Genomic DNA, 27,594 nt, shown 5'->3' with positions numbered 1-27,594 from the left:
TAACATGGTTTCTCAGGATATGTGCTTTCGAGTGGAGTGACATGTATCCCCTGCATTGCAGATAATAATAAAATAATACAGAATAATGCAAGAATCAAAATAGTTGCTTGTTCTCTATCTTTAAAGAATAGATCACATATTGCACACACATATAACATTGCACATTAATCTTTGGACTGTGCTCTTGGGGTGTAAAATGTCAGTCATAAATGAGTATGGAACAAGGGTCCAGGGTTTGGGTCAATCATAAACTAGGCAATGGGGAGCCAAAAGCAAATTTTTTCAATGGTTTCAGTGTTACACATATAATGAAAGGCAATAAAATGGCACAATGATTGCAATTTCATTCTATCCCAGAAATGCATTATAAATGAAAACAATGGCAGCATTTTATTAAAAAGAAATTATTTTAATGTGGAATCCTAGCCATGCACTTTATTAGTTCATCTTACCAGCAGACCTGTAATCAGTAGTTGGTATGGCTAGTATCTGATCTTCAGATGATCTTTTAGAACTGCATGTTTAACCCACGTAACCTTGATGTTTATAATTTTAAAGTTATTGAATAACCTCTACCACGTCTGGCTAATGTGCAACCAAAACAAAAACACATACTGCTTTCCAGCATGCAGCCTGTCCTGCAAGAGCAGAAAAGAAATGTTTTACCAGTGTTTCATCAATGGCTTTTAATCATTCCACATAAAAGACTGCCAAAGCAATGACTGTTTAATAATTTGGTTCATACAATCCTTTTTTTGTCCTGATTTATTTGGCTATCGTTTAGGTTGATTACTCAGAGTGCAAAAGACTTTGGTATACTACAGATTTACAGAAACCTATCTAAACTCAAGGATTCTGATGCTGCTATTGAGCCTAAAGGCTCGAGCTAACATTAATAGTACAACAATAATTGAACAACATTGTTCTCCAGATGGTGAAAATCTGGCATTGAAACTATAGGCCTTTCTACATGCTGAAGGAGTCGGCTGTTATTATTATCCTGGCTGTGCACATTCCACTGCAAACTATTGCTACGTTAGCACTAGCACAGTTGCACCGTTAATAAACAACAAACATCCAGATGAAATCTTTATCAAAGTGGAGAACTTCAATCAAGTGTAAGCAAATATTAAAAATGCTTACAAGAACACCCAGGGCAATCTGATCAGCTCTCACTGTTTCAAACCCTAGCATACAGACTTCTCACTAGCACAGCAAAATGAACCATAAGGACAGCCAAGGCCAGGTCTGAGAGGGTTACATCTCTCCTACAGGATTGTTTTGTATGAACAGACCTGGAATAGGCAACACACAAGACCATCAATAGACACAATAGATAAAATTGTTCCAAACCAGAAACTGTGAATAAATATGGAAGTCTGTAATCTGCTAAAAACACGCTACAACATTATGTATACAATATTCGTTCTGACAAATCCATTCTGGATAAAAGCAATAAAGAATACAAATGGTCACAGAGAGCATACACTTGGTGCAAGTAGCAAGGTTTCCAGGCAATTATTGATTCACAATCTAGCAAATAATCTAAATAATAATTAAGAGACCACATCAATAGGTGGCACAGTGGTGATTGGGCAGATCTTTGATAATAATGATATACAACAAAGAAAATAACCTGTTCCTCAACACTATCTGCATTTATAAAGATTTTATTGTGATTTCTTTAACCTGGACACACACGTGTGTCTGTGTGGCTACATTTTTTTTATCTAGTTTTAGAGAACATCCATTGGCCTTCATCTACATGACTTAGAAACAAAATTCTTCCAGACCTTAAAGATTTGGGTGAATATTATAGATCTTGCTTGCTGCTGACTTTATCTATTGTAGTTTTCACAATACGAGCTAGTATGCTAGCTCAGGAATATTAATTTAGGGAAACAGCATGCTTAGAGGAATTATGTCTTTTAAAAGCACATTAACTCTCTTAAAGTAGAAGTTACTGTTCTGGAGGATTCTGCATGTTTAAACCTTAAAAATATATATACTATACTATATATTATTTCACCTTGTAGAACATAAGTAGTATTTAAGAAGGAACAGCCTACTAGTCTACTTTATTATGCAGACTGTTAGATATTGCTTAGAGCTTCGTATTGAAATGGTATGAAAAACAATAATAGTATTATAGTTAATAATGGAATGGTATTGGAAACAATACACCAATAGTTACACTGCTAATCTATAATCCAAGGCATTGTTAAACTTTTATATTTTTTTAATATTCAGTACTTATAAAACCATGTGCTTACATTTATTCTGTCATTTTGTTTTGGTCAGCTTCATTTTTCTAATATTAGTGGCTGGTGATGAAATAAATTCAGTTTTGGATGTATCAAAAAGTCACAGATCCAGAACCTGAGTGTGATTTACTGTCTGTGTGGAGTTTTGCATGTTCTCAACATGTCTGATTGGGTTTCCTCTGGAATTTTGTTTTCCTCCCACATCCCTTTAACAGAAGGTTTGGGTGAATCTAAACTGCCCCGGGGTGAGTGTGTGTGCATGGTGCCCTGTGATGAACTGATGTCCCAGCTAAGATGTATTCCCACATTGTACATTGCTGCCAGGATAGAGTGCGATGCAGTTCACCTACAAATTTGAGCAGAATAATGCGATTACAGAAAGATAAATGAATGAAACCAGATGTATTATATTGCACAACCTCTGTATTATATGACCTTCAGAACAGCACAGCAAAGAACATGACTCTCACTGCTACAGCTTGATGGAAAATACAGAATCATATTCTGCCTACGCTGAACAATCAAATCCTCCTCATTATATGACATTTGCTATATCATGACTACAGTTTCAGTTGTATTTTATTTTTTGTTTACTTTAGGCCTGGAGATGATCGCAGAATGACCAATGATTTAATGGTAAACAAAATGATTGTATTTCACACCATATTCATCCAAGTAACATCATTATATTACACCAAAGCTATGCTTTAATTTTAGAAGTACATAAAATTTAATACAGTGTTTGGAGAGATAATTCTTAATGATTTAGGCATTTGATTTCAGAGAAAAATGACTCTGTACTCTGTAGCTTCTGAAAAACATGTGGCTACAATGCATATGGTAAGTATAAATAAATATAATCTTTAAATATAAAATAAAAGAACCTGAAAATATTAATTATTTAAACAGAGGGCAAATACTGCTTACAAACACAGCACCATCATCATCTGCAGTAGCAAGCACATCTGACCATGGAACAACATAGGATCTCTGAGTTAAATGACAACAAGAGTTTTATTTGACACCAAATAAAAGGCTTGTTGTCAAATAAATCAGGAGATTCCATGTGTGTAACAGTCACAGTGAACTGAATCGGCTAAACAAAAAAGACAGTTAAAATGTGAAATTTCATTTCATTTAATCGTATTTTAATATTATTTAAAAAATGTTTTTCTACAGTCTGACCTGGAGGTAGGATTACATTCTTGTTGCTCGTCATGGATTTTTTAGATAAGACACTGCCAAATAATGAGGTGGAAAAATCCAGAATCTGGTTGAACCTGTTTTTATTTTCCATGAAATCTAATAGTGACCAAAAAACAACAGAGTGACCAATGGAAAGCAACAGAAAGTCATGCTGTGGACTGAAATCCATTTTAAAATGTGTAAAAACTGATAAGAGTTAAATAGAAATATGGTGCAAATTAATGCATTGTTGCCTCATATTGCACACTTATACTGCATTCACTGTGTGCCTCTTATCTAATAAACACTGAAAAACCCTACACAAGATTTTGTGTTCTTTTCAAGAATCTTTTTTATGCTCATATATACACGCTCTATTAAAATGCAGGGCTCATCCTCCAAGACCATAGTGATGCAGCACTGGAATGTCAGACACACAGGAAGAGAGTTTTTAAGAAAAACAAGCTCAAAAATAGACGTCCATCTTCAGCTGCCACAGCTTTAAGGAAACAGACAACAGGCCTTGGACTGAAATGAAGCCTCAAGGCCGATAACAGGTATAATTTTAAAAGATTAAATGTGCTGTACATCCCTGTCAGAGAGGGTTCACAGAGAAACCTTATTCAGAAGCAAAGAATCCTTCAAGAACCATTTTTTAGCTTAGAGCACCGAACCATCTTTAGTCTAGAGCACTGAACATTCATCCAAAAGTAAATACAAGTGGATAAGTAACATCCTAAATGTAAGTACATCCTAAATGTAAAAAAAAAAAAAAAAAAAAAAGGAATCAAAACATGCATCAGTGCATTTGTTTTCAATTTAAATCTGAGACACAGGCTTTGATAATCATCATTCAGCTGGCAGTGCTGAGGAAGCCCTGGACAACTCGACATGTCTGTTAATCATTTTTCAGTCCTCTTCTAATTACGAGACATGTGATTTCCTTTCAAGCACAAAACAAGGTCATGCAAACAAAACAACGGCTTTTGTTTTGTCAGGGGTTCTCAAACTTTGAGGTAACATATATATGTGCAGAATAATATTTGTCTGTTTATTCATTATTATGTTATGATGTAAATCATTGTCTAATCATTAAATCTAATTATTAACAAAGGCTCACACTAAAATCAGTGTTAAATCCTTTAACTATTAAATCATTTATAACCTACGTGATCTCAATGATTAGATTTATTTTGTTCTTTAGGTAAGAAACTTAATCTTGAGATAAATACGTGGGATGACCTACAAAGTAGTAGTATAATAATAATAATAATAATAATAATAATAATAATAATAATAATAATAATAATAATAATAATAATAATAATAATACTCTGTTATAGTAAAGTGACCTCGCCTTTGACCATCAACCTATCAGAAACGCGAGTAGCAGTGACGTGTATATCCCGGATGTGGAACGGCTCACGTCCCAAGGAAGACGTGCACGACGTGACTCTGTGCGCGAGCAGGACGTGCAGCGATTATTCAGCTTAGTGACTAATAAACTAGTTGGTATTGAATATGACTTTTAACGCGTTGCTTTTAATTTCGCTTTTTTAAAGAACGCTTTGTATCATTAGCAGTAGTGATGTTAAAATAGTTGATAATTATAAGGTTTAGCATACATTAGAAAGCAGAAACAGGATATAACTACATTAGGTTATATATCATTTATTTGTTATTACTTTTTATTATAATGTTTTATTGTAATGTCAACATATTATAATTTATTAAATCATTAAATATTAAAGTATTATTGTTTACTTAATGATAATAATAATAATCATAGTAATCATAATCATAATAATAATAATAATCATCATCATAATCTTTTGAAACTAGTGTTGAAAACATTAAAGCATTTACTTACAAAATGAAAACTAAAATAATATGTCTTGTGTGTTCTTCCAGCTCTTACGTAAACACAAAACAAACTCACTAACCTAGCCAATGATATCAAAACTCATATGCCTGAACTTGTCTACAGCAAGCTGGGGGTTTTCACAACAATGTAAGAGATGGCCAGCTTCCTAGTGCGACGCTGATTGGTTGCAACTTGCTAAGACACAATACAGCTGTGTTAACATCAGCCTGAGACATTTTTTTTTCTGAGAGAGGACGTGCAGAACTGTGCAAGAACTGTGCATGACCTCAGTGAGATCATTCTTAATGTGCAGTTTGAATCTGAATCACAGGGTAATTCTGGGTTAAACAGGTTTTGAAGGCTTTATAAAAAAAACAAAAACTAGACTACGTTTATTTTATCACTATACATTTAAATTTGGTCCTGAGCACATCATAAAAGATGACTATAAGAAACAAATGTCCTTGCTGTTCTTCTGGCCATTGACATTGTGATCTTTCTGTAACAGTCACATGAACAGTCCTAACTGAATCCATGCCAGGTTGACTCCTACTGGGAGGGGACGTCTCGCAATCTAGTTTGACCATCAGTAATCCTATAAAGCACAAGAATGCTGTAGGCTGTAGTTGTGAATGCTGATGCTGCCCTGTTTAGCACCTACAGAAAATATCCGGATCAAATCTTCAGTGGCAGTAACTACACTGCTGCATGTTAGGATGACTCTAAAGTCTTGCTCTTTTAACCGTACAAATAAACCAGAGTTGATGTATTCAATAATAGAGACTTAAAAGCACTTTTGTAAGTCACTCTGGATAAGGGCATCTGCCAAATGCTGTAAATGTAAATGTTTCACTTGCTACCACTAAAGTACTGTCTGGTGTACTTTTCACTGCTTACCTACTGATACATACTGAGCATTGCAATTTTATATAATTATAAGGCTAACATTTAAATCCAAAATGAATGGAGCCTGAAATTTACTATTTAGATTATATTATTTTTGATATGGTACTTTTAAAATATATAAGAAATAAATAAGAATTAAGAGAAATAATGATAAATAAGAATTTTTCAACATCCCATAAATATTCAACAAATGTTTTACACTATTTAAATACTTGCTGCACTGCTATTACTATATGCTAGTTTATTCCCATGTTTATGTTAAATGATTTATTGAGTTATTATTGAGTTTCCTTGTAAAGCCTTTTGTTCCTATATTGCTTACTGCCATCCAGCGGCCAAATAAAAGCGTGCAGTAGATGAAGAGTGTGTTCAACTATGTAAAAATGGTGCAAAAATTAGAAAACCATCCACAATTGTTCTACAATACACTGACATGCATGGGACTCGTATAGAGACAGATCTGGACAAGTCTGTCCATTGGTCCTTGCGACCTAGTATGAAATTTTAATAGACTTCACTAAAAACATTAATAAAAAATTGTGAAAGGAAGAAAAAAGGAATGGAAAAAAAAGACACATTTACATTTACTGCACCAATTTTGGGTTAACTAAATCGTTTACATTTCCAGCATTTGGCAGATGCTCTTATCCAGAGCAACTTACATTTTCTCTCATTTTTATACAACTGAGCAACTGAGGGTTAAGGGCCTTGCTCAGGGGCTCAGAAGTGTCAGCCTGGGAATCAAACTTACAACCTTTCAGCACCGTAACCACAAGGCTACCACATCACTAAATCAACCCATTCCACACTGTGTTTTAAGGAAACTTGTAAGGATTTTCCTACGTTTTATTTAAAAAGAAAAAATATATAAGCAGAAATAGAGAAAGAGAAAGAGTTATATCTATACCATTTCAGTGAAAGTGCAACATTTTAGTCTCAGTCTTGTTATTTACCATCTGATATATCTGAGCTCTTGTGTGTTTGTTGGACAGCTCCACACTTTAGTGAGTAGAGTCTGATCATAAGGAAGGTGTGGTGAATAAACCAGTACATGATGCAGCTCAGGAGATAAATCCATCCTCTGTACAGGCTTCCTCCAGTTAGCTTCCTCTATTGATCTGTATGTGTAATACAAGTTGTCTTGTCTGTTCTCTCGGTCTGAACATGGAAGTGAATCTGCGCTCGTTGTTCTGTTGTAAAATTGATCTGAACTGTAGAGGTTACTGTTGGACGCAGTCTGGATTGGTTGTTGCGCATTGACATTGAGATGATCCTTCTTTAAAAGCGACTCGATTGAAAAAGGGCCGGTAAATTTGATCGGAAGGTCCTCCATCTGCACAGGACAGACTGGTGAAGAGGGGACATGTGGAGGTGCTGGTTTTCTGTCCCATGCGTGTGGCAGCCCTGGGAAAAGCTCAGCCATATCACTGAAATGTCTGCGCAGCATCTTCGGGGTGATGTTGCTCTCATCCACTCTCCAAAAGTTCCTCTTGGCATTTGGAAACTCCGGATCAATTGGAACCTGCGATTACATTAAAACATTGAGTCAGTGTTGATCATTTGAACGAAAACGAAAATGACTGTTTCGAAAACACCAGAAAGACTATTTCACCTTTACAAAGCACTTGTTGGATGACAGACAGACTCTGGTGTTGTTTTCGAGACCTTTCTTATCCCCAGTGACAAACATGCCCAGTTTCTTCATAATCTACAAACAAAGAAACAATGCTGATTAATCCATGCATTCAAAATGATGACAAAATTTTTTTAGGATTAAATCTTGAACCTTATCTTACCTGTTTGAAGGTGAGCATCTTATTAGGAGAATCTTGAATAACATACGCAACAAGTCCAATGTATGTTCCCTTGGTGTGTCTTTTATATTTGCGGCCCTCTCCCAGTACAGGTTTGAGATTTCCTGTTTTAGTCATAGCTAAAAAGTCCAAGACTTACTTGAAATGTAGGACTGAATTCAGGAGACTGTTGATCCACATTTATAAGTCTACCAGCATACAGAGGAACAATAGGTCTGCATTCCACCTTAACTGCAGCTATTACTAAGTCTAACGAGGTGTTAATGTGTGGGCGGCTCCAAAAACATCCAAACCTGTAACCTGTAACGTGAATTTACAAAGTAAGTTCATTTAATTAATATAATATTGGTGCTTTGCTAGTTTGAAATAAAATGGAAAAAAAAAACTAAAAACTGAGCAAAAAAAAGGCTCTTTGGTTTGATTTTTAGGTACAAAATCAGATCTTAAAGACGACTCTAGATTAACAGGATAAAGTTACACATTATGCATCTTTCCAGGTAAAACATACACTAAAGGAAGGAAAACTGAATAAAAATGTAATCTACCAACCAGGTATCAAAGAAAGGTACATTTTAGTAATATTTCTCAGAATCTAAATAAATGACAATTATAACGATTGTGATACCAGACAGTGTCACGTATAAATATGTTAAAGCATGCAAAAGCTGTTCAGGGGTTTGGGGGGATAAGAACAGTGGGTAGTAAGAATAGTGTAATTATTTGTAAAATACGCAGCTAACCGATGAATGAATGATGTTAGTATTCTGTGGTCCTGTAAAATCTTAAAAAAAAGTTGTAAGAAATCTGATAGACAAGGTTACAAATGTTCACCAGAGGCACAGTATTCACTAATACTACTGTCTTATCTCATGCAGGGTAAATCCTTGTTGGTTGAAAATAAATTTGCATGTTGTATGTGTTGCTATGCGACCATTTAGTAAGATGCTGCTGTTGTCACCTTTTTTAAGGTGATCATTACATTGTTCAGTTAGCACGCAGATTAAACTTGGAATGTGGCAGCAATTAGAGCTCGGTACTATAATATCATCCTGTTTCCTTACGGACTTAAAAAAAGGAACACTAACTAACGAAGAGCGCAGACAGATTAATATATTCGCTTTAAAAGTATGACACGATAAATGTTTTGGGCGAAATAATTCGATTTTAATTTAATCGAATTGAATTTACCGATACACAGACATGTATGAAGAATGCATTTCTTCAGAATACACAGCTATCACTCTGCCAAAACCGGACTGTGTGTACACGAGCTGTTACTGGTAGGACCGGATGTTTACACACCGCAGCCTCGATAGCGTTTATTCATTTATTTTCATTTGTTTCATTCATTTCATTCGTTTAGTTTAGAAGAATAATTATGAATTGTGTTCGCGTGTGTGGTGACGCAATGTAAAATAATGTAATGTATTATAATTTTTGTTCCTGGTGTGTTAAAATGTCTTATAACGTCTTATAACGTCTTATAATTGTGTTCATTATCACGCATGCTCTGTATAGCACCTGTAGAATATGAGGTGGTGGTAAATCACAGTCAGTCTTTACCAGTGGATTGTTGTCTTGTGTATTTCTTTTGTAAACGAGGCTTCATCAAAACCTACATTTGGGTTTACTCACTGAAACCAATTATTAGGATTAAAAACGAGTTTCACTACGATAAGCACTCTTTAAAAAACATTTATAACATTTGCATATTGTTTAATCAAGAAAGTCGGTTTTTCAGTATATCATAAATACAATCATTTGTAAATTGTAGATGATAAATCCTGATTATTGAAGATTCTAATATCATACAAATAAAATGGACAAGTGTTGTATTTGTCACAGTTCCCAGACCCACATGATACTTTAAGAAAGATATGTTTGCATCTGTTATGTCCATTTAAAATGAATTGTCTTCTGCAGTGAAGAGAATGTGTGGAAATTGTGTGAATATATCAAGGCTCAGGAGGTGTGTCCATTGGACCAAGTGCATGTAGTCTTCATATCGAATGAAAATAAAACGGTGGGTAAAAAGATGATGAGAAAGCAGAGATCGGTGTATTGTGCTCATGGTTTTCATCACGGTTGTGTCCTGTGTAATGCAGATCCCTATTTGGAAGCAGAAATCCAGCAGAGGGAGTGAACCAGTGATATGGGTATAAGGGTTAACTTAACAATGGATATTGTCTCAAAGCAGCTTCACAGAACATTAGAAACATAGTACAAAAAGTTTCATATTATCCAAAGATTAATATTCCATGTATTATAATATGTGGTGTGTTTTAGGATTATCATGTCATATTACTGCACGTGAACCCACAAGCACAGAGTTTTGTGTATGACCTGGACACCACCCTCCCCTTCCCGTGTCCTTCAGACATGTACTTAAGGGAAGCATTTCGATCTGATAACTCAATAAAACCACAATTTCGAAGGTAAGTTAAAGTTATAGAATGTTTTGTTTTTCTTTTATAACTTTGATTAAAATGTCCAGTTAGCAGACAGCTGTGCATTTGGCTCTGTTCTGTTTTTAGGAAGATGCGAGTCATACCAGCTGTCACCTACTTAAAGAAGTTCGCTTCAGATAGATCTCACATGAAGCATTCTAACGGGACATGGCGTATGCCCCCACCACCTTATCCTTGCATAGAAACAACAGGTAAATTCTCTACCCCTTTGCTTGCTTTGCATTTTATCTGCTTTCTCTTCTAACAGCTCATGAATCTGATTTTGTAGAGTCCAAAATGAACCTGGATGACTTCATCAGCATGGACACCAGTGTGGGATTAGGAAAAGTCTATAAGCTTCCTGAATTTGTGCAACACTTTGGAGCTAAATGATGCATTTTGGACATCAGAAAATAAACCATATTAAAGTTGTACTGAAATGTAGAAGACGAGTTAGGATTGTTGAAGTGCAGGATAATAATCAGTGAAATCAATGCATGAACATTTTGGATTCTGCCTCTACCCCAATAGAGGGTATTGCTCGAGTGGAAATAATTTTCTTACTGTATACGGTTTCATTAAATCGAAGAAAAACGTCCTTGAAGCCACTGGAGACTATTTTTTGTCATGAAATGTATTATTTTGTAATCGTTAATTCTAATTTATATTCTTTAAGTTAAATTGCTCATTTTTAAATTTGCTTTTGTTGCAGCCAGGTCTATTAGTGAAGAAAGTGCTGCATACTGCTGTTTTTGTTATTGTAGGTTACCATTAAGAGCCATTTATCTTCACAATAGCTGTAATTGTTTTGTAAATGGTTTGTCACCTACTGCATTTTTCCTGAAGCAAAGCAGCAATACAGTCGTTTTAGTCGATTTATTGATGGTCTGTTCTGGTACAAAGGAGAGGAGTAGATATACAAATAATAAAAATGCTGTTACTCAGAATTATAGAGACAATGGCTGGAAAAAAAACAGCACGTTTGTATAGCTGCATTTAATTATGCAATCGCTGCAAGATAATCCTTCACTTCAGCAGGTGAAAGTCTGCGAAATCCAGCTTCATTACAGATGCCCACTTCAATGTTATCTTCTGTCATCTGTCCTTCAAAACTTTCCTGTAGAAACAGACATGAGAGAATAAATGGTTTGATATTACAAATAAAAGGACCAAAATTTTAATTTCTCCATCTTAAATTATGCAAATAAATGCTTGAAGTGTCCGAGTTGAGCTCGAAACCAACTCTGAATTATAAACTGCTCCTGAATTTCTACTTTACTGATGCTCGAGAAAGATTAGTCTCATGAATGGTATATAAACTATTAAGTAAATGCACTAGAAGTTTGATCAGTGATGTTTGTTACAACCGCAAATATAAAGTCAAACTGTAACACACCTTCAAGGTCAAGATGGCTGTGTGTATGGCATCCTCAAGTTCCAGGTCCTCGTTGTATCTGGAATGAAAGAAATGGCAACAGTTCTTCGTGTGACTATTTTGTACAAGAATATTCCCTCTTTAAATTGCATTTTCCGCAAGAACACGGCGATAGAGAGGATAACATGGGGATGTCTGGATTTGGCTCATGCATGTAACACATAGATTACACTGATATACACTGTATGTACAATCTCCTGCGGTCCTCTTGTTTTTTCCTCTGCAGTGTCTCGAGGTGACTTAATCAACACACTGGAGAAAGTGACTGGAGAAAGTGACTTAATCAACACACTGGAGAAATAATCACAATGAATTTAGATTGTGATATTTTACAGTTAATGTAATCTAAGCAATTATAAGGGAGCGGTTTGTACAAACTTTGTTTAAACTTTATCATTTACAAAAAACCTAATCACACTGAGTAAAAAGGAAATATAATGAATGTGTTTTTTATTAATATTTTTCCCATTGACTTTTCTGTAGTTTTCTGGGCTTGAAGTTTTCACCTGTTCAGACAGAACAGAAGTAAAAGCTTGAGTGCTCTCCCGGCAAGAAGCACAGGACTTTAATTCCATACAAAGACCTACTGTTTTTTCTTGTTTTGTTTTATTTTTTTAATACCTTTAATGGTAAGCACACACTATAGTTTTGGTCCAAACAGTGGACATTTTGTGGTTAAATCCAAAATGAGCTTAACTGGCCCTATTACCTTTTTTCAAGAAATGTTTTTCCGTTCACATAGTTTTTTCCCATCGCTGTGGCTTTCCAGGCAAAGTACGCACCCTGTGAGAACAGCAGATTCAAGTTATGCTTTTGGAAGAATATGGAATGAAAAAAAAATAAAACTAAACAGTTTATATTATTTGTCTTACTGAAGGATCTGACTGAAAGAGATATGGTCTGTCCTCATCCCAACCAGCGATGAGCAGGGACACTCCGAATGGACGTACACCTCTACATACACAAATACATCAGTGTCAAAAAAAAAAGAAGAATAAAAACAGGTGTAAAAATTCACCAATTCTCTCCAGTCATTTGTAGAAGTGCTGATTCACATAAAACTGGGAAACACACCCCATTATCCACGTTAAATAAACTGACTAATTTTAAGAAGCACATTGAACTTACCCTGACTGTGTATATTCCTGCATGACCGATGCCACCCTCTGCACTAGCTGGCCTGTAGGAATGGGTTCTTGGTAAACCAGGAAGTACTGCTGAGCCAGTTTCCTAGCTCTCCTGACAAGAACCCTTTCAAGAAAACACCACAACACAAAACATGAAAATACCGGAGTTCAAGAGCAGGACACGTGATTTTGAGACACAGATAATGTTTTTTTTTCCACTCTTACTCTCCAGATATCTCATACAACACAGTAATAAATAAAACTGATTAACTATAATTTACATATGCAAATTATTTTTTCCCCCACTGTTAATAAACTGATAATGTGTTTAATAAACAGAACTGTAATTACTGCATACCTGTAGTCTGGACCCATGCCACTGTAGACCATGCCAATGTTTTTAGTTATCGGTTCGACTTTATGAACACTTTGCTCATCATAAAGGATAGATTTTTGCTTTTTCTCTGTCGCCAGCACAACACCATTGGAGGCTGAAGAGTGGGGAAAAGTTGGACATCAGCATCTGCACTGCATTATGTTTAATCATAACTATGTTATCCTGGTCAGGCAGGAAGTGGTAGCCTAATTGGTAGCCTAGTGGTTAAGGTGCTGGACTACCAATTGGAAGGTTGTTAGTTTGATTCCCACGTCCACCAGGCTGCCACTGCTGGGCCCCTGAGCAAGGCCCTTAACCCTCAATTGCTCAGTTGTATAAATTGAGATAAAAAATGTGAGTCGCTCTGGATTAAGGGCGTCAGCTAAATGCTGTAAATGTACAAATGTAATGAAGTGATGCAGGAGCCAGGGGTACTGAGTGCAACACGTCACATCCTGCCAAAAGGGCCACTGATTAATGTAAACTTTATTATGATTTACTTACCTTTAATTCCTACAGAAGGTGCACCAGCTGCCACAGCTGCCAAGGCATATTCAATCTGTACCAGTTTCCCAGAAGGGCTGCGGAGAGAAAAGCAGTTTCCACACCAGGAAGGAAGGAATTAAATAAATAAATAAATAAATAGTACTTTAAGCCACACATTTAACCCCAGTGTAGCTAATTTGATTATTTTCTTTTTATTAGCCTTATTAACGTTTATGAAACATAACAGAAGATAAAACCAACAAGCTTTTATAGCAAATAAATATTCTATAATAAATATAATATTATAAACAATATTTGGTTTATCCACCATTTCGGTTCCTTTCGGTTTCTAGTCATTTAGTGTGAAGCTTCATAGCGTGACAAAGCAGCTCTCACTCACTCACTCACTCACAGATAAACACAACACGGCTCTCACACAACGAGTACTTACACCTTTACACTCGCAGGTACCGTAATTTAAACGCGTACAAACCACAAAACGTAATCAAACCAACACTTTACCTAAATGTAGTGAGAGAGAAACTATATCCGCGCTCTGCCATTTTTTTAATTTCCTCCGGTGTGAAGACGTCCGCTAACAACTTCCGGGTAAAATTCACGCTTCCGACAAAATAAAACGTGTGCCTGTATAATATAATTGTTTCCTCGTGTATGTTCTTGAATTGGGATCGAATTATATTACATTGATCAAATGTAAATTAAATTCAAACGGGTCATATTTTACATTTTGGTGAAAAAAAAATACAAAAGACGCAAAGCCAAATAAAAAGACGCAAAAAAAATTCCTAATAAAACGTTATGAATACATAATTGTCCTGGAGGTATCTCAATGAAACCGTCTTCACGCATATTAGTTTTAATTTTAACTTTTACGTTTCGTAGATATAGTTTTATTTTAGTGTACTAACGTTAAAAGAAGACTCGTCGGTGACTTTTATTTTGTTGAGCTCCTGAGCGGAAGTTGGATGTGAGTTATCAGCGCTCCTTCTACTCCTCCTCGTCTTCCCTCCCAGAGGCTCGCCGTCTGAAACGCCAAGGTATTGTTGTTAGGGAAAGTGTTAAAATAATATTATTTAGTAATTCGTCTGCTTTGAAAATACGTTAATATATTAATATATTCGTGGTATTATTGGCACCGTATTTAGGGAAAATCTGAAAAGAGAACTGGATGAAGTAACTCAGGCGGGATTGTAATGTCGGGCGAGGAGGAAAGATGGCTCACCAGCTAGCCGAAGCTAATGCTAAGCTAATGCTAAGCTAACGCTATGCTAACATCATAACCGGCTTAAAAGGGCAGCTAGGTCCGATAGACAGCACGCACAGATTGAGGATTATCCATCCACAGACAGGTTTTAGACGCTTGGAAACTGTTTTTAGGGAGAAGTATTTTTCCCTCAGATGTATTTATAGTCTTTTGTGTTTCAGTACAAGGCAGAGCGTCGCGCTAATTAATGCTACAATATTAATTACTTGAGATGTTTTCACCTGTACAATAAATTCCACTGTTTTTACTTAAATCACATTACAACTCTTCGGTTATTAGACTTGAGCGTGTGAGTTAATATGCTAGATATCTGTTGAGCTTTTTATTGGTGAGCATCAGTCATTGTTGACAATTTAAAAGACCCAAATGTTTAGTGGAATTAAACCACATTTTTACTCCAAATTTCAGTGAAACTTTTATTATTGTTGTTGTTATTATTAGTATTAGTATTATATAAAAATGGATTAATTGTGGGTTAGCAGAGATATTTGAGAGAAACTACACCTGCACTGTGGTGTGAGTTCTGATGAACACAAGTCTTCATTATTTCTGGCTGATGTGAGATGATATTAATAGCGATCCGTTCTTACAGTTTGTTTTCCATCACATTGTTTCTCACACTATCATGTTGCTGATTGGATGGTAATTTATTCTCCACCGGTTGATTTAAATTTCCACTTTTGTTCTTTCCTTTATTAATAATTTATCCTTGTTTTTTATTCATCGACACCTTTACCATTAAGCATTCATCCAGCTCTGCCTCCCACTAATTTTAACCGCTGAAACACATTTATTCACTTATCATTTAATACACTACAAACCTGTGTGTCATTATTCTCATGTCCCAGCTTTTGGTGTGAGAATGCAGTGATACAGCGCCCCTGCATCAGTGAGTGTTAGGGGCCTTGCTCAAGGGCCCAACAGTGACAGCTTGGCAGTGCTGAGGCTTGAAACCCAATCCTATGATGAAAAACCCAGAGCCTTAACCACTTGAGCTGCTACTGCCCCAAAACTACTAATTATCTTTACTTTATATTACTCTAGAGTACTGTATTGGTTGGGCTATTAATAATATATTTAATTTATTTTATCTTTCCATCATCTTTCACTTCAATAAGACATTATCTTTTGTTGGCTCAGCAGAATGAGTTAATGTGATGCATATTAGGTGTTATTAAGCATGATGCTATATATTTGCCCTATCGCTCATTTTACAAAATATCAGAATCAGAATCAGATTTATTGGCCAAGTGTGTTGACACACACAAGGAATTTGGTTCCAGCAGTTTGTGACTCTCAAAAGGTACAGACATAAATAACACTATACTATACAAGAAAACAATGCAGACGATGAGATACAATATAGACAGAATGAGTATAAAATATGAATATAGAATAGTTATGTACATAAAGTGTGGGAGTGCAAATAATATTGTGCAATATTATGCTTTTTGTGCAATATACAGCAGCAGTAGTGTGTAATATACAGATGATTTAATGACTGACAGTCCTGATAATGTACTTATGATAAGAAGCAGTGAATATAATTATGGTAAGTTGTTGATCAGGGTGATTGCCTGGGGAAAGAAAATGTTCCTGTGTCTGGCAGTTTTAGTAAGCAAAGCAAAAATATGTTTGATCACGTGTTGGGTGATGTTGAATGTTATTAGTTTGTTTGTGTGTAAGTAACACTGTTTAAGTCACATGATTCTCTTTTGTTGATGTTTATTGTTTGAGAGAATTGTGTTACTCCTTAAAAATCTTTCCCACTAAGAGTTGGGATGACTTTCCTGTAACTAGCTGAGATTTTTGTTGTTATTATTATTACTATTCCTTAACTACATGTGGCATTTACAGGCAAAGGCAATGGCTCGCGGCCAGCAGAAGATTCAGTCGCAGCAGAAGAACGCCAAAAAGGCAGCAGAGAAGAAAAAGTCACAGGGAGCAGATCAGAAAACGGCTGCCAAAGCAGCACTTGTCCACACATGTCCTGTGTGCAGGGTGGGTCCATACGGCTATCAGACGTATAACAAAACAGCATCCTTTGTTTATTATTTATTATTTGTTTGTTTATTAAATGATTGTTGCTTACTCTGCTATTGGAAGGTGCTGTGTAATGACCTGTGCCCTTTTCCTTAATAGACACAGATGCCAGACCCCAAGACTTTTAAGCAGCATTTTGAGAGCAAACACCCCAAGTCTCCTATGCCCCCTGAGCTGGCAGATGTGCAGGCATAAACAACACTGGGAGCTACCAGAATCTGAATCTGGGGTAAGACAACAGTACAGCTGATATATGAAGACATAGGTACATATGAAGTTCAAATATAAGCTTGTCTTATGTTGTGCATGTGTGGTCATTGTTTCTCATGGTATACACTCTCATTCACAGACCCTGAGAAGAAACGATGTGATTCAGCTTGGCCAACTGATTCTACTTCTAGAAACAGACTTTGAATTTGATCTGACAGAGGACACTTAATGATGGACTAAAGCACACCAGCACCCTTTGATTTTATATTTTTATATGTATTACCCTTTGTTTGGGCATACCCTCAGTTTTAGTGTGCCGTACCAGCCTCGTTATCACCTCCTGTCAAAACCTACAGTGTTTATCCACGACAATTATTTCTTTCTTGTTGCAAATTTTCACTTTAAGACTCATAATTAATACAGATGAGTAATAGTTCATTGGTGCATACAGCTCAGAAATGCTCTGTAAACATGAGCCATGATAGGAATTGCATCACTGTGTGAAGTAACAATGTTGGCCAGGATTGGATGATTGAATTAGATGAGTTCAATTGGGGAAATTGTCCTGATAATGAAACCAACCCTCTTGTAAAGTTCTATGGGTGTTAAATAGAGCCTCTGAAACTGCTTAATGTGTGCTTAATTTTCAATTTTTTGCTAAGGTTTTCAATAAATGTGTAAGCATATAGTCACTGTGTCATTGTGATCACATCTGAGCTGTGTAGCAGTGCATTTGGAATAACTTGAAGGTAATTAGGAAAATTAATTGCATGATAAATCTGGATTTGTACAAATTGTTGGATAGAGACAGATCAAGTTTCACACAACACTGAGTGAAATTGATCTTTATTGTTCGTGTGTGCTTTATTGTTCACACAGTTATATTTCACAACAAATATAACAAAGTAGTTTTCTTTAAGCATGTTGAATACATTATATCATGTTATTAGACATAACAGCTTTGCACAACTTGAGTTCCCTGCCGTGTTTGTCACACTGGATTGTTTTCTGAACACAAATGAACCCAAGTCCCTGTAAACTAAGAATTTATTTATTTACTCCCCAGTGGCAGTGTAATTTAGTCAAGACACTAACACTAGTATAATCTGCATCTGGGAAACTGGCCTCACATTATTGAACAATTTCCTGCTGCAGCATGGGAAACGACAACGTCTACAACGTGCTTTATCATGATGGAGTGAAGTGTGTTGCAGATCCCAGTAAAGGGAAACTATCAAACCTGTAGCAGAATTTGAGAAATACATTTTATTGTTTATTCACTGCAATGCAATCTGCAAACAGCTGGCAGTATAAGACAGAGAGAACGCTCACAACATCAGAATGGACTGATGAAGATTTTACACACACACACAAATGGAGATGCTTTTTGTATTCCTTCTTTAGGGCACTGAAATCCAGGGAAAGGAATCAGTAGACAGGCCAATAGAAAATATGTTTTGATTTGTTCATCTGTCATGTTAAAGTATGTTTTAAAGAATAGCTTGTGTTTCTTGTAAAGAATGAGTAGTGTTGTAATTTAGCATACAGTCTAAGGTATGGAAAAGGAAAAACTTCTTTACTGGCCCTATCCTGTCCGTGTTATTTTGCACATTATATTAATATAAAACTCATTTTATTCCAGCAACAAAATACACCACATGCACACGTACTCATCTGACTCATCTGAGTGCTAGCAAGACATTCCACACACTTAAATATACTATTACACTCAGCTGTATGCTTAAGAGTAATAATGTTAGGACGAGCAAATCATAGTCTTAATCTAATCTAATAATACATTACATCTGTTTTCATTAAACTGGAATTCCTGATTATTTTCTAAATTCTTACAAACCACCATGTTGCATCTTTTAGCTTTTATCAATAGCTTATTGTTACACCAGGAGAAACATATACATATATATATATATATAAAAGATCATTTTGAAACAAGAATTGTGTTTGCTAGAAATAGTGCAGTAGGGGGACAGTGGCAGACAGAGACACGTGTTCACAGGCAGCCACAAGTCTTAACCACCATGTTTCGATGTTTCTTCAGTATTACGTTGTTGTTGTCATCGTAGAATAGCACAGAGATGGAGCTGAGTTTGGTTGGTGCACAGCAGGCTTTGGGAACCTCGTCCGGTTTTATAAGATGAACCTGAGATAAACAACAAGGAGTCACTTTAATTCAATTCATCTGATGTGACCAGTTTAAACGTTTATTCTGTTGAGCTGCTGAACCCATCCGACATGGAACACACTTTGACATGGAACAGTGTTTCCACTGGACAGTTGGATAACACATTTCATGGTGTAGATATTTACTACCTGATTTTTACATCCATTTCAGTTTTGCTTTTTTGCCATCAGGATGTTCTAACTCCCAAAAAAATGTATAACAAATCACGACTCCATGTCACATTTCCAACTACTGCCTTTGGGGAGAAATCTACAATCCAATTTTCACCAGAAGGTGGGGATATGTCCATGCAAACATGGTGCTTTAACACTGTCAAAGTACTGTATTATTAGGCTCTGACTGACTGGAGAGCTTGAGATAGCAGACCTGAACAGGCTGGTTATCATATACTCTGACATATTATTATACAAACTCAGGATCTCTTGATGACATGGTGAATGCTTAGACGGTGAGCAGATTCTCTCAGTGCATCAATTTTACTATGTGTCTGTGCTTGCAGAGACAGGTATGTGATCACCTGTGTTAGTCACATAACCTTAGCTGCCAAATCATTCTGTTATTAGCCTGGAAAACAGGTTGGCACCTTCCAGCGTCTCACATTCCACTCTTAATTTTAAAGCTCCAGACTCTCCAGTTCTTCTGAAGGAAATATCATATAATAGTAAACCTTAGAAAATGGCATCATTACAAACAGAGCATGTAAATACTGACCTACTGCATTACTTCCTGTTATTGCTGTAGTTTTTTAAAAGGAAAAAAGAAAACGTGCCTGCTCAGAAAGAAAAGATGACGGTGGAGACCGTCTGGTCTTACAGTGAAAAAGAGGCTTGATGTTAAAAGTACTAACCACAAGCTGGATCAAGGCATGATTAGTAGCATTCATACAGGATCCAAGAGGATAATCACATTCTCCGTCACAATAATATGCTGAGTAACCTGGTGGAGCCAAAACCCAATCCTGAGAGGAAAAAAAAAAACAAAAAAACCACAACAACACACTTTAACATTTACACCTGCTTTATTCATGCACTTATCCAATCAGCCAACCATGTGGCAACAGCACAGTGCTTCATATATGCAGATACTGGTCAAGTGCTTCAGTTAATCTTCATATCAAACATCAGATTGGATAAAATATACAACTTCAACCATGCGTTTTTCAGTAGCTGGACAATTTGAAGATTAAAAAAGTGTCAAATTATCTCTTTCCAATCTTCAAATGTCTAGTATTGCTGACTCTATTCCCAATGAAGCCATAGAAGCTAATGTTGTCTTCTGTTTTAGCCCATTCATCTCAAGGTTTGATTCATTGATGGTTGATGATTTTCTTCTCACCACATTTGTAGAGTGATGAGTTACTGTAAGTTACCGTGGCCTTCATGTTGGTTCACAACAACTGTCTATTCTCATCTAAGCTGTCTCATTAATGAGGCATTTCCAGCCAGACAACCAATGTTTTTTGTTTTTCACAGCATTCTGTGTAAATCCTAGGAGATTAGAGGTCTCTATGATACTCAGCTAGCTTGTGTGGTTCTAACACGTATCCAACACCAGAATCACACCAAGTCTGAGTCACACGATTAGCTGATTAGATACAGTGGTTGCATGAATGAGCAGATGTTTAGTTGTTCCTATAAAGGTTCCGGTGAGTGTATATAAATCATAGCTCTCAAATAAAAAAGTGTGCAATTTTAAGAACTAATGCAGCAAATGTTGCATAACTTGTTTCAAAAGCAGCAATATAATGACTGACATTGCAAAAACATAAATATAAATAAAAAAACTAAAAATATTTTTTTGGGGCGTAGTGTCTTTACCTTCCATCCCAAGTCACTGAAGCTGACATATAGCTCATGCTTCTTACAGGCCTGTCGCCCATTACTCACAGGAGTTTGGTCTGAAATAAAAAAAATGAAAAAAAGACAATTTGTGTGTAAATTATAATGACTGAGTATGTGGCCCCAGCACTGTTTAGCTGTTGGATAATGTTGCTGGTAATGTTGACCGTTCTTCAGTGTAAGGCACCATATAATCTTGGAAGATGTGCTTCTATTTTGAAAACAGAGTGCACAACACTCTAATTCAGTCATACTTTATTAAAAGATTATTTGATCTTTATTGCAAAGTCAGAAACTACAGAAAAAAGGCTAATCAAATCTGTTGACTTTAATGATACAGTAAATTCCAGCAGAAAAGAGGAAAAGTAATGGTCACTTTACATTACTTTACTTTGCACGACTATCATCAGAATCTGCTCACCTTATATAGAATATAGAATCTGCACTGTATATATTTAAATTCTATATTACATACACATCCGTATTCCATCTGTTTTTATTTTTATTTTATTTATCTTTATTGGCATTTATATCTACATTTACAAATTTATGTTTATTTTTCTTTTTATTTATCTTTGTCCTTATTGTACCTACATTTTTATTTTATTCCTTCCACTATAAGGAACAGCCATAAAACACATTTTACTACGTCACACTGAGCATGTTTATGAATATGACAAAATTTGAATTTGATTTTAATGCAACTAAACTATCATATTTCTGACACCAATCTCTCCTACGTTGAAAATTCAACATCTCAACTCATCATTTATTAAATATGAGTCAACCCTACACACTATATCTTAAACATATTCAATTGCCCTTACCGAATAAACCTGGTCTGTTTGGGTGAGGCAGGTCATTTTTGGGTTTTTTCCTGCGCTGTGTGTTGTGTCTAAGAGCTCGAGGTGGGCGGCAGGGGGCTTGGCTGGCTCTGAAGAATGTCACCATGAAAGGCTGTTTGGAACGCGGCCCTCTGCGGCCCACCAAACCCACCCAGCTGGCAGATAATGAGCGGTCTGAGAGAGGAAAAGAGCACAGTGAAAATATAAACAGATATCACTATTTTTAACTACCATTTAACATGAATACAAGCATCTCAGAGACAATAACACCTCAATTACTTGAATATTTTTTCTTAATGGGATTGTGCCTAATGAAATGCTCACCGTCCTCCATTTCCACATACAGTCGGATGCCCATGTTGCTCCGTGGTTGTAGGAGCCAGTGGTTGCTGGCAGATGTTACATCGAAGGCCAGCCAGCCCTCCTGCCCTGCTGGAACTGACTGCATGTCCAACAAAACTAGCTCAGGTTCCCTAAAATCACCCAGTAAATTTAGGTTTCGAAGTTTTTAACAACAAACAGTAATGACAATTTTACAAAAGAATTTAGCATCTGAAGGATTTTTGGGTTTCTTTTTGTCCCTCTGGTGAGGCTTTTTACAGTTCTAGGTAGAAGCCAAAACAATAGTTTTCTTTTTTATAAAAGTTCCACAATTTTTCAGAGTAATACAAACATTCTAAGTAGTTTCATAATACTGTGTAAGAAGTGTTTCTTCAACAACATTTTGTCCATCTGGGGAAAACCTGGGGGAAAGAAAACTTCCTCTGTTAAAGGTTTAAAGAGCAAAACCCTATAAACAGTCACATAATATTAACCATAAAGGATTAATTTTTTTCTTAGTGTAGTATCTTCAGATTTCAGACCTTTAGGTTATTTAAGGATTATTTTAAGAAGTACATTTAAAATTCTTGTAGACGACTTAAATGTCTTCAGTTAGAAAACGATGAGGAAACATTAAGCCATTTTTGAAAGGTGGGAGGAAACTAGGAGAAAACCCATTTGGACTGAGGAGAACATTAAACATTAAAGCTCCACACAAACAGAAATCAGAGCTCAGGATCAAACTTCGGACCCTGCAAATTATGAAATTCTCAAGAACACACACACACACACACACGTACGTATATATATATATATATATATATATATATATATATATATATATATATATATATATATATATATATATATATAATAAAAAATGAATCATACATTTATAAAAGTATTGATCAGATACTGAGCTTGCTAAAGAATCACATGCATTGTGATGAAATAGTTTAGTGTGTGACCTGTGTCTTTTTTCCCTCTGGATCTCGTAGACGGAGATATGGAGGGTACGGTTAGCTCTCTGACCCATAGTCAGTGTTTTATAGATGCGGAACTCTGCAGCAGTGACTGTCTCTCCTTGAGGAAGTGGCGTCAGATCAAAACGAAACTCCTTCCAGTAGGGCTGAGCGTGGAAAAGATCTCTCTCATGCTCCACTGAAGGACAGAAAGAGAGCAAGAACGGAGTGTTACTGAGAGCTCACAATATCCTGGCTGCCCATATGCTGATCTAGAAGATGATGGTGCAGAAAGAAAGACTGAGCTAAAGTGAAGGGTGAAGGGAGGAAAAGAAGATCATGAACTGTATTGACTATACAGAAGAAAAGGAAAAGGCAGAGGTGTTGGAAGAGTAAGTATCCTTCATAAAGGAGTGTTTGGGATGATGAGAGGATAAAGAGAGTACGAGATGAACATTTGTCCTTGTAGAGGCCTGTGGACCAGACTAACACCCATGGCTATGGCTGCACTATAGGGTAATTAGAGGCTCTGTGGGGCCGGCTGCTACTCAACACACAACCACTAATTACAGCCCTGTAGTATATTTTTAGAGGAGTGCATAACATTATTTTCATTTTCCTCTCCCTCCTTCTCTTTCTGCCTAGCAATGGAGCCTGTAATTCTACACAGCTGTGCGTGTTCTGCATCATCATATGCCTCCTGGCCTTCACCCGAACTGCATACAGGATCACACTCACCGTTTCTGCTTTGTGTGTTCACACTCATCATAGTCCCTTTTAGTAAATGCTAAGGACAGGTTAATATTACAGCAGCAAATCTATTACTGAACATATGCACACTAACAAGAGAGCATGGATATCCTCGCATGAAGTATACACAGGAGAGAGATAAAGGGAGGAGGCCACTGAGAACATCATGGCTAATTGCAATTTTGAGACAGATAAGCATCGTCTCGCTGACGAGACAGGAAGAGATACTAGAAAGATAATGTGATTTCTTGGTGAAATAAAACACCAATAGTACCTCTCACAATAGTGAATTGTGCCAAATCTACCACAGTATTGCCTTGCAATGCATTACATTTATTTATCTTGGAAAACATAATGTGCACTTACATTAATGATGTAATGATGAAATGCAAGACAAATAAAAAAAAAGACAACCAAAAGACAAAAAAAAAATAAAATAAGTCTAGCGGTATAACATCATCTCACCCTCATATTTAGATCAAGCCTGTAGTCCCTAAACTGCTGAGTTGAATTCAAGTCCTTAATGGGGGAGATATGTGGAGATATTTCTGTAAGATACTGCAAGTAAAATTCAGTAAAAACATATTTGAATCCAAGTCAAAATCTAAGTTCTCAGTTGTAAGCAAGTCCAAGTAGGAAATTGTAACTTAAACAAATATGCCAGCATTTCCAACCTAATCTCAATGCACCACATTTGTAGTGTTTGGCTGAATACCACAAAAAAAATCAACACAACAGATTTTTCTGTGCTGAAAGAAGAACAGAAAGATGTAGGGGTAGATGCTGCTTTCCCTAACAACTGCCCTAAGGCTTCCATTACGAGTGAGTATATTGGTTTTCCAGTATATTCTTAGTACAGAGAAATGTTTTGAAATTATTGCCAGTGGTTTTATTCATTATTCATACACTATTCTACATTCTTAGAAAGTTGATCTTTGAATAGTTTGAATAGACTTAAGTCTCAGACTCAGACTACAGTTGCGTAACTCAAAGCTGGGATGATTAGTTTTAAATTCCTTCCCGGTATTAAAAGGAAGCTTGCTTTAAGCAGGTGTGTAGACTGCTGTACTGATACAGCATTCCCTGGTCAGAATGAAGCTGATGAGTGTCGAAGCTGAAGATCAAGAACAGCATCAAGTGAAGAAGATTTTATTGTAATTTAAACCATATAGATCTGGTGCAGCAGACAGTAAAATGAAACAATGTTCCTCCAGGACTATGGTGTTGCATAAAACACAGAACTAAAAGAAACAATACAGAAATAAATACGCTACACAGTACTAGATTACGTGCAAGACAGAACAGTGCAATACAATAGTGTTCATGGTGTAAACCATAGTATTTTATTTGTCACTCACCCAGGTTGACGAAGCTCATGACGGTATCTGCCTCACTTACCACCGTGCCAAGTGGTGGCGTGTGTGTGCTTAGAGTGGGCAGTGCAGCATGACTGACACTCTCAGGTATGAACCCCACAACTGGGCCTTCATCCCCTTCTGCTGACACAGCATGGTACAGGTCCAGCATAAAGAGCGGCGCAGATGATGGAGGACGCAGAGGCGGGTGTGGACGAGGCCGTCCTGGGAGTCCAAGGATGGACAGAATCTCCTTTTGCATCTCTTTCTTTTCACGGCCACTTAGCTTACGGAAGCTCGAGTGCACCATCCCCTCCATTTGGCCACAGACACACACAATCATGCACAATATTGTCAATATCCAGAGCCAATGTCCACCTGTGATTCTGTTCCCACAGTAAGCTGTCCTCCTTCTGCCATGGTGTGGGGACACATCGCATCCCAAGTGTTTCCATTTTCCTGAAACTACATTGTCTTGAATAACAGCCTGGTCATCCATCAGCGGTGAGATTTATTTTTTAGGAAGAATTAGACTCTTGAAAATTTTATGTACTTTGTTTTATACAGTTTCAGCAAACAATGCTGTTTAAATGTCTCAGCAAGACAAACTGTCTTTCACCTGTGTTCAAGGTTCAAGTGTAACAGTCCTCCTGTGAGTTCTTCAAGACTGAACAAAGTTCCTTCTCTCTATCTGCGTATCTTTTCTAGCCTCTTGTCTGTGTGTCCTTTCTCTTGACTGTTATCTCCAGAATAAACCTGGCTTCCTCTCAGTCTCATGTAATATCTTGTTTACTTATGGAGCGTGACAGTGAAAACACACCACAGCAGGAGCAATACAGTCTGGCATTTAAAAGGAAACCAAACAGTTTCTTAAGACGTTCCACTACTTTGAAGTGTGACTTTAAAATAGCCAGAATAAAGCTAAGTAAAGAGCAGGTGCTGAGTAAAAACTGAGGCAAAATGGGAAGTTAATGTGTAGGATACAGCAAATAAATCATTAAAGCGGCTCTAATGACGCACCAGAAAGTCTTCAAAGAGTTCACAAACACAACACCTTGATCCAATAAGGTCCCGTGAACTCAAAAGAAATAATTCAGATCCAAAGAAGACAGAAATATTTGGTTGATGGACAAATTCACACCAGCTTTCCTTTAAATTTGGGTTGTAATCCACAGTTAAAACTGCTCATGCTTCCTGAAGTTTCCTTTTGCAGAAGATGAATAAAAAATAAAAAATAAAAAAAACCCTTTTCCCAAAACTAGCCACAACTGCAGGCACTGACTCTTAAAGCAGAAGTAGAGCAATAACAGCCTCTGGCCTTTTGCACTGACTGTATAATCTGAATATGAGACTTCCTTCTCTTCGTAAGATGTAGTGAGGGAGTTTCCCAAATGACTGAATCCTCCTCCCTCTCTCAGCCACTACAGTGCTTCCTCCAATCACTATATCATCTGTTTCATCTTTCACACACACCCAAAATTTGTCCAGTCACGCGAGGATGCAAGGATGTGACTTGGTCAAATGTTCATCTTTATATTAAGAAATTTATATAAAAACTTAATTGTCCACAATTAAAATAAATACATCGTTTTATTAGATGTAGATCTTCTATCGGTTTAAAGCCAGTTTGACTGACTTTCTAACAGGTGTCTATATAAAGCCATAAATAGCTCCCTTACAGACAAACCAGGGAAGGTATTTACAGCTAATTCAAGAGAATTGAAATTCACTGGCTTATTAAAAAAAATTAAACATTAAAAAATGAAATATGGTTTCTGGAAAGTTAACAATGCCTGCATACATTAGTATCACGGGCTGCGTTATATGTGTTTTTATTTACATTTACAGACATTTTGCATTTAGCAGACACCCTTATCC

At 36.5% G+C, this 27,594-nt stretch overlaps 5 protein-coding genes and 1 long non-coding RNA gene across 6 annotated transcripts; 2 read left to right on the top strand and 4 right to left on the bottom strand.

Annotated features, from left to right (window-relative positions):
* Positions 1–30: 30 nt before the first annotated feature.
* On the bottom strand, positions 31–3,501 carry LOC132864134 (uncharacterized). Its single transcript, XR_009650179.1, has 3 exons — positions 3,450–3,501; positions 1,144–1,295; positions 31–50 (listed from the first exon to the last, which is right to left on the bottom strand). It is a non-coding gene; the product is annotated as an uncharacterized LOC132864134 (long non-coding RNA).
* A 3,656-nt stretch (positions 3,502–7,157) lies between these two features.
* On the bottom strand, positions 7,158–8,274 carry si:rp71-45k5.2 (uncharacterized protein LOC560783 homolog). Its single transcript, XM_060897392.1, has 3 exons — positions 8,016–8,274; positions 7,832–7,927; positions 7,158–7,741 (listed from the first exon to the last, which is right to left on the bottom strand). The coding sequence occupies exons 1-3, from the start codon at positions 8,148–8,150 to the stop codon at positions 7,169–7,171; spliced, it is 804 nt and encodes a 267-aa protein (XP_060753375.1). The 5' UTR covers positions 8,151–8,274; the 3' UTR covers positions 7,158–7,168.
* An 822-nt stretch (positions 8,275–9,096) lies between these two features.
* Positions 9,097–11,661, top strand: ntaq1 (N-terminal glutamine amidase 1). Its single transcript, XM_060897394.1, has 6 exons — positions 9,097–9,313; positions 9,957–10,056; positions 10,139–10,189; positions 10,320–10,468; positions 10,568–10,692; positions 10,770–11,661. Exons 1-6 carry the CDS (start codon positions 9,234–9,236, stop codon positions 10,871–10,873), a joined length of 609 nt encoding a protein of 202 aa, XP_060753377.1. The 5' UTR covers positions 9,097–9,233; the 3' UTR covers positions 10,874–11,661.
* On the bottom strand, positions 11,342–14,540 carry psma2b (proteasome 20S subunit alpha 2b). The gene is made up of 8 exons (XM_060897393.1): positions 14,427–14,540; positions 13,923–13,999; positions 13,401–13,533; positions 13,044–13,166; positions 12,788–12,869; positions 12,625–12,698; positions 11,877–11,934; positions 11,342–11,597 (listed from the first exon to the last, which is right to left on the bottom strand). Exons 1-8 carry the CDS (start codon positions 14,465–14,467, stop codon positions 11,481–11,483), a joined length of 705 nt encoding a protein of 234 aa, XP_060753376.1. The 5' UTR covers positions 14,468–14,540; the 3' UTR covers positions 11,342–11,480.
* A 285-nt stretch (positions 14,541–14,825) lies between these two features.
* On the top strand, positions 14,826–18,130 carry zgc:91910 (Zinc finger protein 706-like). Its single transcript, XM_060897012.1, has 4 exons — positions 14,826–14,962; positions 17,047–17,190; positions 17,332–17,461; positions 17,582–18,130. The coding sequence occupies exons 2-3, from the start codon at positions 17,056–17,058 to the stop codon at positions 17,425–17,427; spliced, it is 231 nt and encodes a 76-aa protein (XP_060752995.1). The 5' UTR covers positions 14,826–14,962; positions 17,047–17,055; the 3' UTR covers positions 17,428–17,461; positions 17,582–18,130.
* A 563-nt stretch (positions 18,131–18,693) lies between these two features.
* On the bottom strand, positions 18,694–27,055 carry bmp8a (bone morphogenetic protein 8a). Its single transcript, XM_060897011.1, has 7 exons — positions 25,720–27,055; positions 23,618–23,810; positions 22,653–22,801; positions 22,311–22,502; positions 21,463–21,542; positions 20,493–20,603; positions 18,694–19,603 (listed from the first exon to the last, which is right to left on the bottom strand). The coding sequence occupies exons 1-7, from the start codon at positions 26,213–26,215 to the stop codon at positions 19,454–19,456; spliced, it is 1,371 nt and encodes a 456-aa protein (XP_060752994.1). The 5' UTR covers positions 26,216–27,055; the 3' UTR covers positions 18,694–19,453.
* Between the last annotated feature and the right edge of the window lie 539 nt (positions 27,056–27,594).

This window comes from Tachysurus vachellii, chromosome 21 (assembly GCF_030014155.1).
Source record: "Tachysurus vachellii isolate PV-2020 chromosome 21, HZAU_Pvac_v1, whole genome shotgun sequence".
Lineage (NCBI taxonomy): Eukaryota > Metazoa > Chordata > Actinopteri > Siluriformes > Bagridae > Tachysurus > Tachysurus vachellii.
The sequence above is the reverse complement of the archived record's forward strand: the minus strand, read 5'-3'. Positions and strand labels throughout refer to the sequence as shown.